Source organism: Oncorhynchus clarkii, chromosome 20 (assembly GCF_045791955.1).
Source record: "Oncorhynchus clarkii lewisi isolate Uvic-CL-2024 chromosome 20, UVic_Ocla_1.0, whole genome shotgun sequence".
Lineage (NCBI taxonomy): Eukaryota > Metazoa > Chordata > Actinopteri > Salmoniformes > Salmonidae > Oncorhynchus > Oncorhynchus clarkii.
The window spans coordinates 88,606,149-88,625,677 of record NC_092166.1 but is presented as its reverse complement, the minus strand read 5'-3'; the positions used below and the strand labels follow the sequence as shown (position 1 = coordinate 88,625,677).

Sequence of the window (19,529 nt, the reverse complement as noted above, 5' to 3'; positions counted from 1 at the left end):
TATTTTCCTCCGCTTAGTAATATGCTTAAATTCAGCGGGTTGTCTCGTCTGATCTGAGGTCGTAGTCAAAGTGAATGGATTGTGGCCGGTCGCCCGGGCTCACCTTCTCAATTACGTTTCAGGTCGGCGGTCGGAGCTCCGCAGCCCTAACCTAACCCCGAGCGCTACCCCCAGAACCACATGCGGTACACGGGCAGCACGGAAAGACAAGAGTCCACCGGCAGCCGCGCCAGACCATGTGGGGAACGTGGGCGCCTCTCGCCGAAGCGAGAAGGGAAAGGAAGAGCGCACGGGGGACAGGAGGTAGAGCCAAGGCTCATCCTCAACCAACCCTTGCTCGAATTTCATCTACCTTGTTGTCAAGAGACTGGACATTGGCGAGTCGTATACTCGGGAGCGGTGGGTGATGTGCACATCTATAGAGCCTGACCAGGAGGCCCCTTCTGCGGCGCCGTTGTTTTGGGTCGGCTTCAGGGATTAGATCCATTGTCCTGGGTGGTGGTCCAGAGGATCCGTTTCGGGAAAGTTGTATTCCTGGTCATAATGTTGGTAAATTGGCATTGCTCTTATATCCAATAGTTCTTCCCGTCTGTATGTAATAAGACTTAAGATTTCCTGGGGTAACAATGTAAGAAATAATATATTTAAAAAAAATACTGCATAGTTTCCTAAGGACTCTATGCGAGATGACCATCTGTCGGCACCATCTTGACACTACCATAAAGGCCTGATTCTTTCATTTAAGAATGATGGAGACCACTGTGTTTTTGTGGACCTTCAATGCTGCAGAAATGTTTTTGAAACCTTCCCCAGATCTGTGCTTTGACACAATCCTGTCTCGGAGCTCTACGAACAATTCCTTCAACCTCATGGCTTGGTTTTTGCCATGACATGCACTGTGAACTGTGGGACCTTCTATAGTCAGGTGTGTGTCTCTTTCCAAATCATGTCCAATCAAATGAATTTACCACAGGTGGACTCCAATCAAGTTGTAGAAACATCTCAAGGATGATCAATGGAAACCGGATGCACCTGAGCTCAACTTCAAATCTCATAAAAAAGGGTCTGAATACTTAGGGAAATAATGTTTTTTTTTTGTATTAAGTTTGTAAAAAAAAATAAAACATGTTTTTTGCTTTTTCATTACGGGGAATTGTGTGTAGATGAGTGAATTTAAAAAATAATTTCAGAATAAGGCTGTAACTAAATGTGGAAAAAGTCAATGGGTCAGAATACTTTCCAAATACACTGTATGGAATAACTATAATAGACCATTATCTATGTATGGAATAAGTAATAGACCACTATCTATGTATGGAATAACTAATAGACCACTATGCATGGAATAACTAAGAGACCACTATATATGGAATAACTAATAGACCACTATCTATGTATGGAATAACTAATAGACCACTATGTATGTATGGAATAACTAATAGACCACTATGTATGTATGGAATAACCAATAGACCACTATCTATGCATGGAATAACTAATAGACCACTATCTATGCATGGAATAACTAATAGACCACTATCTATGTATGGAATAACTAATAGACCACTATCTATGTATGGAATAACCAATAGACCACTATGTATGTATGGAATAACCAATAGACCACTATGTATGTATGGAATAACTAATAGACCACTATGTATGTATGGAATAACTAATAGACCACTATGTATGTATGGAATAACTAATAGACCACTATGTATGTATGGAATAACCAATAGACCACTATGTATGTATGGAATAACCAATAGACCACTATGTATGTATGGAATAACTAATAGACCACTATGTATGTATGGAATAACTAATAAACCACTATGTATGGAATAACTAATAGACCGCTATCTATGTATGGAATAACCAATAGACCACTGTATGTATGGAATAACTAATAAACCACTATGTATGTATGGAATAACTAATAAACCACGATGTATGTATGGAATAACTAATAAACCACTTTGTATGTATGGAATAACTAATAAACCACTATGTATGTATGGAATAACTTTGATAGGCTGTTTAATCCATATGAAGATTCCAAGAGCTTGACTGCCCCACTCTATAATAGACCACTATCTATGAATAACTAAGGCTATTGTTAAGCCCAACCCCACTCTAGCAGGTATTAGCCAACTGTCCTAAATATTCTGACAACTAGTCAAGCAACTCACTCATTCCACTTTTGAAAATGCCTCCCAGGTGTCTTTGCACAAACCTTGTTTTAACAGATATGACATTTTTAAATACCATTTAAGAAAACATGGGTTAACCTTTGAATGTTTCACTATGGATGTAAATGTGTTGCAAGCTCTCCCCAGGAGCAGCTGTGTTTAATAATGTTTGGAACCTTGTCTACTTCACCAACACTTCAGACAGTTAAATCATTTCATTTCACAAAATCCATGTCATAACAGACCAAAACATTGTCACAAGACTACATAACTGAAATCACTGACAGCTCTGTCCATTAACATCACTGCCTCTGATCGATCTAAAAAGAAGAGGTGGCGTCTCCTGCAATGTCCTGTTGCATACAGAGTTTAGCACATTTAGTTGGCAGACACTAAAGGCAGGTTAATATAACTCTTCATGGGGGGAAGTGGTTTGATCTTGCGTCCGGCCCAGCCACCTTTCCTCTTCCACAAGCCGCTGGAGGGCCGGATGCCGAGCCAACGGTTCCTGCCAGCTTTACCAATGATCCGTTTGTTGTGATCGATGTTGGACACCCTTCCCACTGTGGCCATGCATGTCTCAATCACCTGCAAACAGAAGACAATAGCAGGTGAGGTGTAGTCAGAGCATCAGCTTTTAGAAACTAGATCTGGTATTTATATTTATTATGGATCCCATTTGTTCCTACCGAGGCAGCAGCTACTCTTCCTGGCATCCAAGCAAAAGTTAAGGCAGTTTATACTATTTTAAAAACATTACAACACATTCACAGATTTCACAACACACTGTGTGCCCTCAGGCCCCTACTCCACCACTAACACAGTGTCTGTTACTATGTTTGTGTTTTTTTTTTTTTATCAAATTTTACTGCTTGTCATGGCTCCATGAGGTGCAGTCAGAGCACCAGCTTCTAGATCTGGCGAGGTGCAGTCAGAGCACCAGCTTCTAGATCTGGCGAGGTGCAGTCAGAGCACCAGCTTCTAGATCTGGCGAGGTGCAGTCAGAGCACCAGCTTCTAGATCTGGCGAGGTGCAGTCAGAGCACCAGCTTCTAGATCTGGCGAGGTGCAGTCAGAGCACCAGCTTCTAGATCTGGCGAGGTGCAGTCAGAGCACCAGCTTCTAGATCTGGCGAGGTGCAGTCAGAGCACCAGCTTCTAGATCTGGCGAGGTGCAGTCAGAGCACCAGCTTCTAGATCTGGCGAGGTGCAGTCAGAGCACCAGCTTCTAGATCTGGCGAGGTGCAGTCAGAGCACCAGCTTCTATAATCTAAATCTGGTGAGGTGCAGTCAGAGCACCAGCTTCTATAATCTAGATCTGGTGAGGTACAGTCAGTGTAAACAGATGGTCAAACCATTTAAAATCATCATACAGGCCTCAAAAATCATTGATTTATGACATCCGTAAATGTCTTAAAATACATTGATATTATTTCAAAATAATAGATCTTAAAATGATCAGATGACGAGACTCACGGTAGCGTAAAGTGTAAACGAGGCTAGACAGCCAAACCAGACGACAACAGAGTATATTACCCAAATCTGCTGTTTAGATGGACAGTAATCTCACCTGAATATGCTGTTTAGATGGACAGTAATCTCACCTGAATCTGCTGTTTACATGGACAGTAATCTCACCTGAATCTGCTGTTTAGATGGACAGTAATCTCACATGAATCTGCTGTTTAGATGGACAGTAATCTCACCTGAATCTGCTGTTTACAGGGACAGTAATCTCACTTGAATCTGCTGTTTAGAGGGACAGTAATCTGACCTGAATCTGCTGTTTAGATGGACAGTAATCTGAACTGAATCTGCTGTTTAGATGGACAGTAATCTCACCTGAATCTGCTGTTTAGATGGACAGTAATCTGAACTGAATCTGCTGTTTAGATGGACAGTAATCTCACCTGAATCTGCTGTTTAGATGGACAGTAATCTCACCTGAATCTGCTGTTTAGATGGCAGCTGTACAATCGCTGTTCCGCTGACTTTACGAAGTAACACTCCACTCGTACCTATAACACAATAAAACTGTTTCAATAGTGATCAGACTCATTATTATTATTCCAATTCTAATGTATAAGATGGAGATTGTTCTGCAGCACGGATAGGGATCGGGGGTTAGAGGTCAGTGGTTAGGGGTAAAGGTTACCTGCAGCACGGATAGGGGTTAGGGGACAGGTTACCTGCAGCACAGATAGGGATTAGGGGTTAGAGGTCAGTCGTTAGGGGTAAAGGTTACCTACAGCACAGATACAGATCCGGGGTTAGGGAACAGGTTACCTGCAGCCCGAATAGGGATCAGGGGTTAGGGAACAGGTTACCTGCAGCCCGAATAGGGATCAGGGGTTAGGGGACAGGTTACCTGCAGCCCGAATAGGGATCAGGGGTTAGGGGACAGGTTACCTGCAGCACGGATAGGGATCAGGGGTTAGGGGACAGGTTACCTGCAGCACGGATAGGGATCAGGGGTTAGAGGTCAGGTTACCTGCAGCACGGATAGGGATCAGGGGTTAGGGGACAGGTTACCTGCAGCACGGATAGGGATTAGGGGTTAGAGGTCAGGTTACCTGCAGCACGGATAGGGATCAGGGGTTAGAGGTCAGGTTACCTGCAGCACGGATAGGGATCAGAGGTCAGGTTACCTGCAGCACGGATAGGGATCAGGGGTTAGAGGTCAGGTTACCTACAGCACGGATAGGGATCAGGGGTTAGAGGTCAGGTTACCTGCAGCACGAATAGGGATCAGGGGTTAGGGGACAGGTTACCTGCAGCACGGATAGGGATTAGGGGTTAGGGGACAGGTTACCTGCAGCACGGATAGGGATTAGGGGTTAGAGGTCAGGTTACCTGCAGCACGGATAGGGATCAGGGGTTAGAGGTCAGGTTACCTACAGCACGGATAGGGATCAGGGGTTAGAGGTCAGGTTACCTGCAGCACGGATAGGGATCAGGGGTTAGGGGACAGGTTACCTGCAGCACGGATTGGGATCAGGGGTTAGAGGTCAGTCGTTAGGATAAAGGTTACATGCAGCACGGATAGGGATCAGGGGTTAGAGGTAAAGGTTACCTGCAGCACGGATAGGGATCAGGGGTTAGAGGTCAGGTTACCTGCAGCACGGATAGGGATCAGGGGATAGAGGTCAGTCGTTAGGATAAAGGTTACATGCAGCACGGATAGGGATCAGGGGTTAGAGGTCAGGTTACCTGCAGCACGGATAGGGATCAGGGGATAGAGGTCAGGTTACCTGCAGCACGGATAGGGATCAGGGGATAGAGGTCAGTCGTTAGGATAAAGGTTACATGCAGCACGGATAGGGATCAGGGGTTAGAGGTCAGTCGTTAGGATAAAGGTTACATGCAGCACGGATAGGGATCAGGGGTTAGAGGTCAGTCGTTAGGGGTAAAGGTTACCTGCAGCACGGATGTAGGTGGCTCCTTTCCCAGGATACAGTTCCAGGTTGTTGACCAGAGTTCCAACAGGAAGAGCTCCCAGGGGGAACGAGTCTCCTTCTTTAGCCGAAACTAGAGAGGACATCATGACAGAAACATTAGATTATTAAACAGACATACAATATACATCACAGACTGGAGACAACATACATTATAACAGACTTGAGAGAGTTCCATTATCTCGTGGAGAGGTAATGTGAGTTAGACAGCTCCATTATCTGGTAGAGAGGACAGGTGGGTTAGAAACAGCTCCGTTATCTTGAGGACAGGTGGGTTAGACAGCTCCATTATCTGGTAGAGAGGACAGGTGGCTTAGAAACAGCTCCGTTATCTGGTAGAGAGGACAGGGGGGTTAGACAGCTCCATTATCTGGTAGAGAGGACAGGTGGCTTAGAAACAGCTCCGTTATCTGGTAGAGAGGACAGGGGGGTTAGACAGCTCCATTATCTGGTAGAGAGGACAGGTGGCTTAGAAACAGCTCCGTTATCTTGAGGACAGGTGGCTTAGAAACAGCTCCGTTATCTGGTAGAGAGGACAGGGGGGTTAGACAGCTCCATTATCTGGTAGAGAGGACAGGTGGGTTAGAAACAGCTCCGTTATCTTGAGGACAGGTGGCTTAGAAACAGCTCCGTTATCTGGTAGAGAGGACAGGTGGGTTAGACAGCTCCATTATCTGGTAGAGAGGACAGGTTGGTTAGACAGCTCCATTATCTGGTAGAGAGGACAGGTGGCTTAGAAACAGCTCAGGTTATCTGGTATAGAGGACAGGTGGGTTAGACAGCTCCATTATCTGGTAGAGAGGACAGGTGGGTTAGACAGCTCCATTATCTGGTAGAGAGGACAGGTGGCTTAGAAACAGCTCCGTTATCTGGTAGAGAGGACAGGTGGGTTAGACAGCTCCATTATCTGGTAGAGAGGACAGGTGGCTTAGAAACAGCTCCGTTATCTGGTATAGAGGACAGGTGGGTTAGACAGCTCCATTATCTGGTAGAGAGGACAGGTGGCTTAGAAACAGCTCCGTTATCTGGTATAGAGGACAGGTGGGTTAGACAGCTTCATTATCTGGTAGAGAGGACAGGTGGGTTAGACAGCTCCATTATCTGGTAGAGAGGACAGGTGGCTTAGAAACAGCTCAATTATGTTGTGGAGAGGACAGGTGGGTCTAGCCCGGGCTAAATTCCCAATCTGGCCATCATGGCCACCAAACCTTCCCTAGCTTAGAATTTGCTCACTCATCCCCCTTCCTCTCCCCTGTAACTATTCTCCCGTTGTTGCTGTAAATGAGAATGTGTTCAGTCAACTTACCTGGTAAATTAAGGATAAAATAAAACAAATACAATAAGGCAGGAGGTTTGACTGAAACTTCCACACCGTGCAGCAGCTAGGGTTTGGATGGAGGTCTTACCTGCCATGCGGCCGATAGTCCCAGAGGTTTTAATGAGGTCTCCAACTTGCATGTTCTCTGTAGCAATAATCCAACGCTTCCTCTTGCCTCCTGCCACCAGAGCTATTTCTGCAGATCTGTTACGAAAGACCAATAGGTATCACTTAGACAGTGAACGTCTTCTAGATTCACATAGAAAAAGACCAGTAGATACACTACAGGTTAAAAGTTTTATTACACCTACTTATTCAAGGGTTTTTCTTTATTTTTCCTAACATTTTTTTTTAAAAGTCCTCACTGTCAACTGCGTTTATTTTCAGTAAACTTAACATGTGTAAATATTAGTATGATCATAACAAGACTGAACAAGTTCCACAGACATGTGACTAACAGAAATGGAATAATGTGTCCTGAACAAGGGGGGGGGGGGGGGGGGGGTAAAATCAAAAGTCAGTCAGTATCTGGTGTGGCCACCAGCTGCATTAAGTACTGCAGTGCATCTCCTCATGTTATTGCTGTGAGATGTTACCCAACTCTTCCACCAAGGCAACCCTGCAAGTTCCCAGACATTTCTGGGGGAAAATGGCCCTAGCCCTCACCCTCCGATCCAACAGATCCCAGACGTGCTCAATGGGATTGAGATCCGGGCTCTTCGCTGGCCATGGCAGAACACTGACATTCCTGTCTTGCAGGAAATCACGCACAGAACGAGCAGTATGGCTGGTGGCATTGTCATGCTGGAGGGTCATGTCAAGATGAGCCTGCAGGAAGGGTACCACATGAGGGAGGAGGATGTCTTCCCTGTAACGCACAGCATTGAGATTGCCTGCAATGACAACAAGCTCAGTCCGATGATGCTGTGACACACCGCCCCAGACCACGACGGACCCTCCACCTCCAAATCAATCCCGCTCCAGAGTACAGGCCTCGGTGTAGCGCATATGGAATCATGTAGTAACCAAAAAGTGTTTAACAAATAAAAATATATTTTAGATTCATCAAAGTAGCCACCCTTTGCCTTGATGACAGCTTTGCACTCCTGGCACTCTCTCTACCAGCTTTCAATTAACAGGTGTGCCTTATTAAAAGTTCCTTTGTGGAATTTCTTTCATTCTTAATGCGTTTGAGCCAATCAGTTGTGTTGTGACTAGGTAGAGGTGGTATACAGAAGATAGACCTATTTGGTAAACGACCAAGTCTATATAATGTCAAGAACAGCTCAAATAAGCAAAGGGAAACAACAGTCCATCATTACTTTAAGACATGAAGGTCAGTCAATACGGAACATTCCAAGAACTTTGAAAGTTTCTTCAAGTTCAGTCGCAAAAACCATCAAGCGCTGTGATGAAACTGGCTCTCATGAGGACCGCCACAGGAATGGCGGTCTGAAAACTTAGAGTTTCCAGCCTCAGAAATTGCAGCCCAAATAAATGCTTCACAGAGTTCAAGTAACAGACATCTCAACAGCAACTGTTCAGAGGAGACTGCGTGAGTCAGGACTTTATGATCAAATTGCTGCAAAAAAAACACTACTAAAGGACACCAATAATAAGAAGAGACTTGCTTGGTCCAAGAAACACGAGCAATGGACATTAGACCGGTGGAAATTTGTTTTTTGGTTTGGAGTACGAACTGGAAATGTTTGGTTCCAACCACGCGTCTTTGTGAGATGTGGTGTGGGTGAACGGATGATCTCCGTATGTGTATTTCCCACCATAAAGCAATGAGGTGGTGGTGTGATGGTGAGATGGTTGCTTTGCTGGCGACACTTATTTATTTAGAATTAAAGGCACACTTAACCAGCATGGCTACCACAGCATTCTGCAGTGATACGCCATCCCATCTGGTTTGCACTTAGTGAGACTATTTGTTTTTCAACAGGACAATGACCCAACACACCTCCAGGCTGTGTCAGGGCTATTTTACCAAGGAGAGTGATGGAGTGCTGTATCAGATGACCTGGCCTCCAAAATCCCCCGACCTCAACCAAATTGAGATGGTTCGGGATGAGTTGGACAGCACAGTGAAGAAAAAAAAAAAGAATAATTAAAAAGTAGCAGCAAAATAACAAGCCAGGCTATATACAGGGGTATCGGTACAGAGTCAATGTGTGGGGGGGAGGCACCGGTTGGTCGAGGTAATATGTACATGTAGGTATAGTTAAAGTGACTATGCATAGATTATAAACAGAGTAGCAGCAGCGTAAAAGAGAGGTCTGGGTAGCCCTTAATTAGCTGTTCAGGAGTCTGATGGCTTGGGGGTAGAACCTGTTAAGCCTATTGGACCTCGACATGGCGCTCTGGTACCGATTGCCGTGCAGTAGTAGAAAGAACAGTCTATGACTAGGGTGGCTGGAGTCTGACAATTTTTAGAGCTTTCCTCTGACACCGCCTGATATGGAGGTCGTGGATAGCAGGAAGCATGGCCCCAGTGATGTACTGCCAAGGCAGGTGCTACTCTTCCCGGGGGCCGGCAGAATTAAGACAGTTACAAAATTTCCAAAAACATGACAATAAATTCATTTTCACAACACGCTAAGCCCGCAGGCCCCTACTCTACAACACAAAATCCATGTGCATGTGTCTGTGCCTGTGTTGCTTCACAGTCCCTGATGTTCCATAAGGTGTATTTTTACCTGTTTTTAAAAAAAATCTGATTCTACTGCTGCATCAGTTACCTGAGTTCCATGTAGTCACGGCTCTATTTAGTACTGTGCGCCTCCCATAGTTTGTTCTGGACTTAGGGGACTGTGAAGAGACCTCTGGTGGCATGTCTGGTCGGGCATGTCTGGTAGGGCATGTCTTGGGTGTCGGAGCTGTGTGCTAGTAGTTAAAACAAAACAGCTTGGTGCCTTACAGGGGTAAGGTGGGGGCCACCAACAGGGGTAAGGTTAAGAGTAATTCTCGTACCTGCAGGGGTCATACCGGACCTCCATCACCCTCTCCTCGAAGGTCTGCTCCTCTCTGCCTGGTTCATAGCGGAGACGTTGGAAGTCAATCCAACGGTATCTCTGTTTATGGCCTCCTCCAATGCCATGGGTACGAACCCTGCCTATAGGTTAGGAGGGAAATATAGCTCAACCAATGGTATGTTTGTCCCAGTCAGTCTCACTGTCTGATGGTGTACTATGGATATGGTGTAGGTAGGGGTTAGTCTGTCTGATGGTGTACTACAGACAGGGTTACCAGAGTGATCTCTGCCTCCAGTCTTCTTCATGCCTATAGGTCTAACAGTGTATTTCTCCCTCTGTTTCCATGAGTTTCTGTTCTGCTCCAGACAGGATGTAGTCAGGAAGCCTCTCCACCCAGAGCAGGTTAGAAACATGGAGCTGGTCTGGGCCCGGAGCACCGTTTGTCCTGCTGTCTATGAAAAACAAACAATGCATATGGAAAGTATTCGGACCCCTTGACTTTTTCTACATTTTGTTAAATCTAAAAATGGAGAAAATAACATGTTTTTCATCAATCTACAAAAACCCATAATGACAAAGCAACAAAAAAACCTGAAATTTCAATAACTATAACGTTTTCCGACAAGATAGAACTGCCAAAGGGGGCGGAGTTACAGTCTACTGCAAAGATAGCCTGCAGAGTCCTGTCTTACTATCCAGGTCTGTACCCAAACAATTCGAGCTTCTACTTTTAAAAATCCACCTCTCCAGAAACAAGTCTTACCGTTGCCGCTTGCTATAGACCACCTTCTGCCCCCAGCTGTGCCCTGGATACCATATGCGAATTGATTGCGCCCCCCCCCCCCCTCCATCTTCAGAGCTAGTGCTGTTAGGTGACCTAAACTGGGACCTACTTAACTTCTTCGATATAGGGGGCGCTCTTAATTTTTGGAGAAAAAAAACATTCCCATTTTAAACAAGATATTTTGTCACGAAAAGATGCTTGACTGCATATAATTGACAGCTTTGGAAAGAAAACACTGTTTCCAAATCTGCAAAGATATTATCTGGGAGTGCCACAGAACTGATGCTACAGGCGAAACCAAGATTAAATTTCAAACAGGAAATGCCCCAGATTTTGAATGCGCTTTGTTCCAATGTCTCCTTATATGGCTGTGAATGCGCAAGGAATGAGCCTACACTTTCTGTCGTTTCCCCAAGGTGTCTGCAGCATTGTGACGCATTTGTAGGCATATCATTGGAAGATTGACCATAAGAGACTACATTTACCAGGTGCTCCGCTTGGTGTCCTCCGTTGCAATTATTGCGTAATCTCCAGCGGCGTGTATTTTACCAGTTGCTTCAGAGGAGAAACCAAACTGCCACGAATGACTTATCATCGAATAGATATGTGAAAAACACCTTGAGGATTGATTCTAAACAACGTTTGCCATGTTTCTGTCGATATTATGGAGTTAATTTGGAAAAACGTTTGGCGTTGTAATGACTGAATTTTCTGTTTTTTTTCTTAGCCAAACGTGATGAACAAAACGGAGCGATTTCTCCTACACAAATAATATTTTTGGAAAAACTGAACATTTGCTATCTAACTGAGAGTCTCCTCATTGAAAACATCCGAAGTTCTTCAAAAGGTAAATGATTTTATTTGAATGCTTTTCTTGTTTTTGTGAAAATGTTGCCTGCTGAATGCTAGGCTTAATGCTATGCTAGCTATCAATACTCTTACACAAATGCTTGTGTAGCTATGGTTGAAAAGCATATTTTGAAAATCTGAGATGACAATGTTGTTAACAAAAGGCTAAGCTTGTAAGCCAATATATTTATTTCATTTCATTTGCGATTTTCATGAATAGTTAACGTTGCGTTATGGTAATGAGCTTGCGGCTATAATTACGCTCCTGGATACAGGATTGCTCGACGCAACAGGTTAACACCCTGGCCATCCTACAATCTAAGATTGATGCACAAATAATCAATGAACCCAGCAGGTATAACCCCAAATCCGTAAACACGGGCACCCTCATAGATATTATCCTGACCAACCTGCCCTCCAAATACACCTCTGCTGTCTTCAACCAAGATCTCAGCTTCACTGCCTCATAGCCTGCATCCGTACTGGGTCAGCGGTCAAACGACCTCCACTCGTCACTGTCAAATGCTCCCTGAAACACTTCAGCGAGCAGGCCTTTCTAATCGACCTGGCCCGGGTATCCTGGAAGGATATTGACCTCATTCCGTCAGAAGAGAATGCCTGGTTACTCTTTAAAAGCGCTTTCCGCACCATCTTAAATAAGCATGCCCCATTCAAAAAATTTAGAACCAGGAACAGATATAGCCCTTGGTTCACTCCAGACCTGACTGCCCTTGACCAGCACAAAAACATCCTGTGGCGTACTGCATTAGCATCAAATAGCCCCACGATATGCAACTTTTCAGGGAAGTTAGGAACCAATATACTCAGTCAGTTAGGAAAACAAAGGCTAGCTTTTTCAAACTGAAATTTTCATCCTGTAGCACTAACTCCATTAAGTTGTGGGACACTAAAGTCCATGGACAATAAGAGCACCTCCTCCCAGCTGCCCACTGCACCGAGGCTAGGAAACACTATCAATACCATTTTTCTTCACCTGGCCACGCTTTTCACCTGGCTACCCCTACCCCTGTCAACAGCCCTGCACCCCTCACTGCAACTTGCCCAAGCCTCCCCATTTCTCCTTCACCCAAATCCAGATAGCTGATGTTCTGAAAGAGCTGCAAAACCTGGATCCCTACAAATCAGCTGGGCAAGACAATCTGGACCCTCCCTTTCTAAAATTATCTGCCAAAATTGTTGCCACCCCTATTACTAGCTTTTTCAACCTCTCTTTCGTATCATCTGAGATCCCCAAAGATTGGAAAGCTGACGCGGTCATCCCCCTCTTCAAAACGGTGAGACACTAGACCCAAACTGCAACAGATCTATATTTATCCTACCCTGCCTTTCTAAGGTCTTCGAAAACCAAGTTAACAAACAGATCACTGACCATCCCACCGTACCTTCTCCGCTATGCAATCTGGTTTCCGAGCTGGTCATGGGTGCAGTTCAGCCACGCTCAAGGTCCGAAACGATACCATAACCGCCACCGATAAAAGACAGTACTGTGCAGCCGTCTTCATCGACCTGGCCAAGGCTTTTGACTGTCAATCATAGAGTTCAGTGTGTCAAATCGGAGGGCCTGTTGTCCGGACCTCTGTCAGTCTCTAGGGGTGCCACAGGGTTCAATCCTCGGGATGTCGCTCTTGCTGCTGGTGATTCTCTGATCCACCTCTACGCAGACGACACCATTCTGTAGACTTCTGGACCCTCTTTGGACACTGTGTTAATAACTAACTTCCACACCAGCTTCAATGCCATACAACTCTCCTTACATGGCCTCCAACTTCTCTTAAATGCAAGCAAAATGAAATGCATGCTCTTCAACCGGTCACTGCCCACACCTACCCACGTGTCATTCTCAACTTTTGGCCACGACCGTAAATCAACAGTTGAAGTCGGAAGTTTACATACACCTTAGCCAAATACATTTAAACTCAGTTTCACAGTTCCTGACATGTAAATCCTAGTAAAAATTCCCTGTCTTAGGTCAGTTAGGATCAGTCAGTTATTTTGAGAATGTGAAAATGTCAGAATAATAGTAGAGAGTGATTTATTTCACCTTTTATTTCTTTCATCACATTCCCAGTGGGCCAGAATGTTACATACACCAAATTAGCATATAGTAGCATTGCCTTTCAATTGTTTAACTTGGGTCAAACGTTTCACGTAGCCTTCCACAAGCTTCCCATAATAAGTTGGGTTAATTTGGGCCCATTCATCCTGACAGAGCTGGTGGAACTGTCAGGTTTGTAGACCACCTTGCTCGCACATGCTTTTTCAGCTCTGCCCACAAATTTTCTATAGGATTGAGGTCAGGGCTTTGTGATGGCCACTCCAATACCTTGATTTTGTTGTCCTTAAGCCATTTTGCTTGGGGTCATTGTACATTTGGAAGACCCATTTGAGACCAAGCTTTAACTTCCTGACTGATGTCTTGAGATGTTGCTTCAATATATCCACATCATTTCCCTCCCTCATGATGTCATGTATTTTGTGAAGTGCACCAGTCCCTCCTGCAGCAAAGCACCCTCACAACATGACGCTGCCACCCCCGTGCTTCACGGTTGGGATGGTGTTCTTCGGCTTGCAAGCCTCCCCCTTTCTCCTCCAAACATAACGATGGTCATTATGGCCAAACAGTTCTATTTTTGTTTCATCAGACCAGAGGACATTTCTCCAAAAAGTACGATCTTTGTGCCCGTGTGCAGTTGCAAACCGTAGTCTTTATGGCGGTTTAATAGCAGTGGCTTCCTCCTTGCTGAGCGGCCTTTCAGGTTATGTCGATATAGGACTCATTTTACTGTGGATATAGATACTTTTGTACCCGTTTCCTCCAGCATCTTCACAAGGTCATTTGCTGTTCTGGGATTGAGTTGCACTTTTCACACCAAAGTACGTTAATCTCTAGGAAACAGAATGCGTCTCCTTCCTGAGCGGTATGACGGCTGCGTGGTCCCATGGTGTTTATAATTGTTTGTACAGATGAACGTGGTACCTTCAGGTGTTTGTAAATTGCTCCCAAGGATGAACCAGACTTGTGGAGGTCTCCATTTTTTTCTGAGGTCTTGACTGATTTCTTTTGACTTCCCCATGAAGTCAAAGAGGCACTGAGTTTGAAGGTAGGCCTTGAAATACATCCACAGGTACACCTCCAATTGACTTAAATTATGTCAATTAGCCTATCAGAAGCTTCTAAAGCCATGACATCATTTTCTGGAATTTTCCAAGCTGTTTAAAGGCACAGTCAACTTAGTGTATGAAAACTTCTGACCCAATGGAATTGTGAAACAGTGTAATTATAAGTGAAATAATCTGTCTATAAACAATGATTGGAAAAATTACTTGTGTCATGCAAAGTAGATGTCCTGACTGACTTGCCAAAACTATAATTTGTTAACAAGAAGTTTGTGGAGTGGTTGAAAAACAAGTTTTAATGACGCCAAACTAAGTGTATGTAAACTTCCGACTTCAACAGTCTATCTGGCCTTAGTCCTGCCTGACCGTGCTCTGTCCTGATGTCTAAACAGTCATAGGAGTCAGCTGGTCAATACATATTGTGTATAGCACAAAACAATACAAAGCTATTATAGATGTCCCCACTGTCTACCATGATGCTGTTTGATTAGATATGGAGACTAGAGCCTACCTGGGTTGGTAATAGAGCCGGCCAAGAGAGGGACAGGGAGCGCAGAGCTCGGGATAAAGATGCCACCGCCATGATGACAATCTCCAGAGGAAAGCCTGATGGGTCAAATAATGAATAACATTCACTCTCAGTCACATCATTAGGTTGAATCCTAGACCGGGTTGAATGAATGAATAATGTTAACTACCTACAACAATCTCAGTCACTGTATTAGATTTAGTGAATGAATAATGTTAGCTAGCTACACTGGCCCCGCCCTGGCAGTTCTGCCGCCCTAGGAAAGTCAAAAAGTAAAACACAAAACTTGTGCAGCTTAGTGTTAGCCCACAATGCAATTTTATGAATACTTGTCGATGTGGTACCATTTGTAAAACAGGCTGTTGCATAGTCTTTATTAGCCTGCAGAACTGATTCATGACAATAAAGCCCGCGGAGAACGTAAATAGCCCATATATCACTAGGTCAGAAAAGTCGTCATTGTCTTTGGGCAGAAGTGTGAGGTGTTATGTGTTGGAGCAAGGGATGGGCGATATGGGCTAAAACTCATATGTTGATTTTTTTGAAATGTTCTCTAAATAAGCATTGTTGTAAAATTAATGATCAAATACACTGCATTTAAACAGTCAACAATAATAATATGAATTCAGAGGTAAATAATACAGCGGTTGAATACAAGTCTTCCACAACCACTAATAATTTTATCAAAATAGTTGTACCTGCTTTTTTCCCGATAACCATTGATCTGGCTTTCAGCTGTCTACAAAAAATAACCTTTTTTTGTGACATGCTTAACCAGAACCATGCATAATGCACATGAATTATAATGCACATGAATGAATAAGGTAGCAGGCATTATAGAAAATGAACACCAGTCTCATAATCTCTAAAGCACAAGCTCACGTGCTAGTGAGTAGCCAGCTAATATTTATGTTTCAAGTTTAGCCAACTTGGATCTGGGTAGAATTTCACAAGCTCTGAATACAGTTAACAAGGCATACCAGTTGAATTGTTATCAACACAACCTTCTGTCCGTCTCCAACTGTATGAACAGCATGCTAGCCTGTCCACTTTGTTCAGATGTTGAAATTAAGTGGCTTACCTTATTTCTCAGAGTGAGAAGAGTTACCAATTGCTTATATACTTGTTTTACGCGTATTGCACATTTATAAATCACACACTAAACAGCTAGCATAACAATATTTGACTAAATTGCAGCTAGCGATACATGGTAACATAACATGCGCGTGACAAACTGAGAATTAATGTTCATTGGTACATCCGTTTTAGTAGTGTCTGCTCTGCCCGAAAGTTGAGGAGTTGAAACAAACAGGGTATGGTTCAAAACGCTAACTTCTATTACAGCAAAATAATGTCTCCATATTACCAATTGTTGGACAAAACCTCAAATGCAAATAGCGAGTTTAAACTGCTTGTCAGAGAGGAAGAAGTGATCTCTCATCTTTGTTATTCTGAGTGGAGGGAATTGGGAGAAAGAGGCAAAGCGAGAGGTTTTTTTGTCTGGCAAAAAATAAGCCCAATGCGTTTCTATGAGAGTATTTTAAATCTAAACTTGTCGGCTGCATTCCCGCATTGGGGATAAAGACATGAGCATCTCATCACTATAAACAGATCTCTAGTGTAAATGGGAAGGCGCACAGAACAAAAGGAGCGAACGAGACATGAGAACAAGCGGACATAAACACTCATAAAAACAAATACAAAAAAACTTGCTTCTGCAATACTGGCATTTGGAATATTGCGCAAAAACATGTTTAAATTCATTCGATATATCGCCCACCCCTAGTTGGAGGTGTGTCTTGGTCAGTTTAGCTCAGAAAATACCGACCTCACTCTGGAGACCAATTTTGGGAAAACCTGCTGTAAATCACTAGTTAGCTTAGACACGGCTAGTTAGCTAGCTAGCAAACTGATACAGTATACATGTTCACCTCATAAACAAGCTATCCACGTTTAAACAATATATGTATCAAGATATGTCTAGCTAATTTGATAAGTTATCGTAGCTAGCTAATAATGAATCAAAATGGTCTGTGATAACGTTGCCTACTGTGCGCATCTCGTACCTAACGACGTTACAACACGAGACAGAAATAGCACCACATAACCCGTAGCGTCGCTGTAAATACAATACTCGTTTTGGCATTCATTGCTGAAAGTCGTGAATTTCATGAGCTACATGTTTCGGTAATTTTAGCTCCATAGCCACCTGAAGTTATTTCGTGCCTCCACTCGATTCTGCTTGTCCTTCAGCACGCTGTGTCGCACATAACTGACGTCCGAAGGTTCTTCTTCTTCGCCGGTCGTGTTCATTCTTCTTCGGTGGGGTTTAACGGCTTTTGGCATTCAATGTTAATGGTGCATTACCGCCACCAGCTGGACATGACATTTAACGATCAAATACAAAATATATTGCGGGAAAGGGGTAAAAAATTACATCATTCAAAATACAAAAAATAGACATGTCAACAAATAAAACCCACCCCACTTCTTCAATTACAGTCCATTACAAAACATTCACAGAAAGGATTTATTGCACGGCCTCGGCTGTGAAATCACAAAGACCCAATGTAATTGTGTTATTTTGGAGTCACTTTTATTGTAAATAAGAATAGAATATGTTTCTAAACACTTCTACATTAATGCGGATGGTACCACGATTAAGGATAATCCTGAATGAATTGTGAATAATGATCAGTGAGAAAGTTGGTTGACAACCGCAATTAAAAAAATATATATATATTTTTTATTTCACCTTTATTTAACCAGGTAGGCTAGTTGAGAAAAAGTTCTCATTTACAACTGCGACCTGGCCAACATAAAGCCAACATAAAGCAAAGCAGTACGACAGAAACAACAACACAGAGTTACATGGAATACACAAACGTACAGACAATAACACAATAGAAAAAATAGAAAGTCTATATACAGTGTGTGCAAATGGCATGAGGAGGTAGGCAGTAAATAGGCCATAGTAGCAAAGTAATTACAATTTAGCAAATTAACACTGGAGTGACAGATGAGCAGATGATGGTGTGTAAGTAGTGATACTGGTGTGCAAAAGAGCAGCAAAGTAAATAAAAACAGTATGGGGATGAGGTAGGTAAATTGGGTGGGCTATTTACAGATGGACTATGTGCAGCTGCAGCGATTGGTTAGCTGCTCAGATAGCTGATGTAAAGTTAGTGAGGGAAATGTAAGTCTCCAGCTTCAGCGATTTTTGCAATTCGTTCCAATCACTGGCAGCAGAGAACTGGAAGGAAAGGCGGCCAAATGGGGTGTTGGCTTTGGGGATGACCAGTGAGATACACCTGCTGGAGCGCGTGCTACGGGTGGGTGTTGTTATCGTGACCAGTGAGCTGAGATAAGGAGGAGCATAACCTAGCATAGACTTGTAGATGATGTGGAGCCAGTGGGTCTGGCGACGAATACGTAGCGAGGGCCAGCCGACTAGAGCAAACAGGTCGCAGTGGTGGGTGGTATAAGGTGCTTTAGTAACAAAACAGATGGCACTGTGATAGACTGCATCCAATTTGCTGAGTAGAGAATTGGAAGCTATTTTGTAGATGACATCGCCGAAGTCGAGGATTGGTAGGATAGTCAGTTTTACTAGGGTAAGTTTGGCGGCGTGAGTGAAGGAGGCTTTGTTGCGAAATAGAAAGCCGATTCTAGATTTGATTTTGAATTGGAGATGTTTGATATGAGTCTGGAAGGAGAGTTTACAGTCTAGCCAGAACCCTAGGTATTTGTAGTTTCCACGTATTCTAGGTCAGAACCGTCCAGAGTAGTGATGCTAGTCAGTCAAAAGCATGCATTTGGTTTTGCTAGTGTATAAGAGCAGTTGGAGGCCACGGAAGGAGTGTTGTATGGCATTGAAGCTCGTTTGGAGGTTAGTTAACACAGTGTCCAAAGAAGGGCCAGATGTATACAGAATGGTGTCGTCTGTGTAGAGGTGGATCCGGGAATCACCCACAGCAAGAGCGACATCATTGATATATACAGAAAAAATAGTCGGCCCGAGAATTGAACCCTGTGGTGCCCCCATAGAGACTGCCAGAGGCCTGGACAACAGGCCCACCGATTTGACACACTGAACTCTATCTGCGAAGTAGTTGGTGAACCAGATGAGGCAATCATTTGAGAAACCAAGGCTGTCGAGTCTGCCGATGAGGATGTGGTGATTGACAGAGTCGAAAGCCTTGGCCAGATCAATGAATACGGCTGCACAGTAATGTTTCTTATCGATGGCAGTTAAGATATCGTTTAGGACCTTGAGCGTAGCTGA

At 43.8% G+C, this 19,529-nt stretch overlaps 1 protein-coding gene and 1 pseudogene across 1 annotated transcript; both read right to left on the bottom strand.

Moving 5' to 3' along the window:
* LOC139377802 (28S ribosomal RNA) overlaps positions 1–62 on the bottom strand; it is a 5,116-nt pseudogene extending 5,054 nt beyond the window's left edge.
* Positions 63–2,019: 1,957 nt separating this feature from the next.
* On the bottom strand, positions 2,020–17,547 carry LOC139377023 (mitochondrial ribosomal protein L2). The gene is made up of 8 exons (XM_071120095.1): positions 17,454–17,547; positions 15,227–15,321; positions 10,219–10,396; positions 9,943–10,084; positions 7,055–7,170; positions 5,611–5,721; positions 4,138–4,211; positions 2,020–2,783 (listed from the first exon to the last, which is right to left on the bottom strand). Exons 2-8 carry the CDS (start codon positions 15,296–15,298, stop codon positions 2,574–2,576), a joined length of 903 nt encoding a protein of 300 aa, XP_070976196.1. The 5' UTR covers positions 15,299–15,321; positions 17,454–17,547; the 3' UTR covers positions 2,020–2,573.
* Between the last annotated feature and the right edge of the window lie 1,982 nt (positions 17,548–19,529).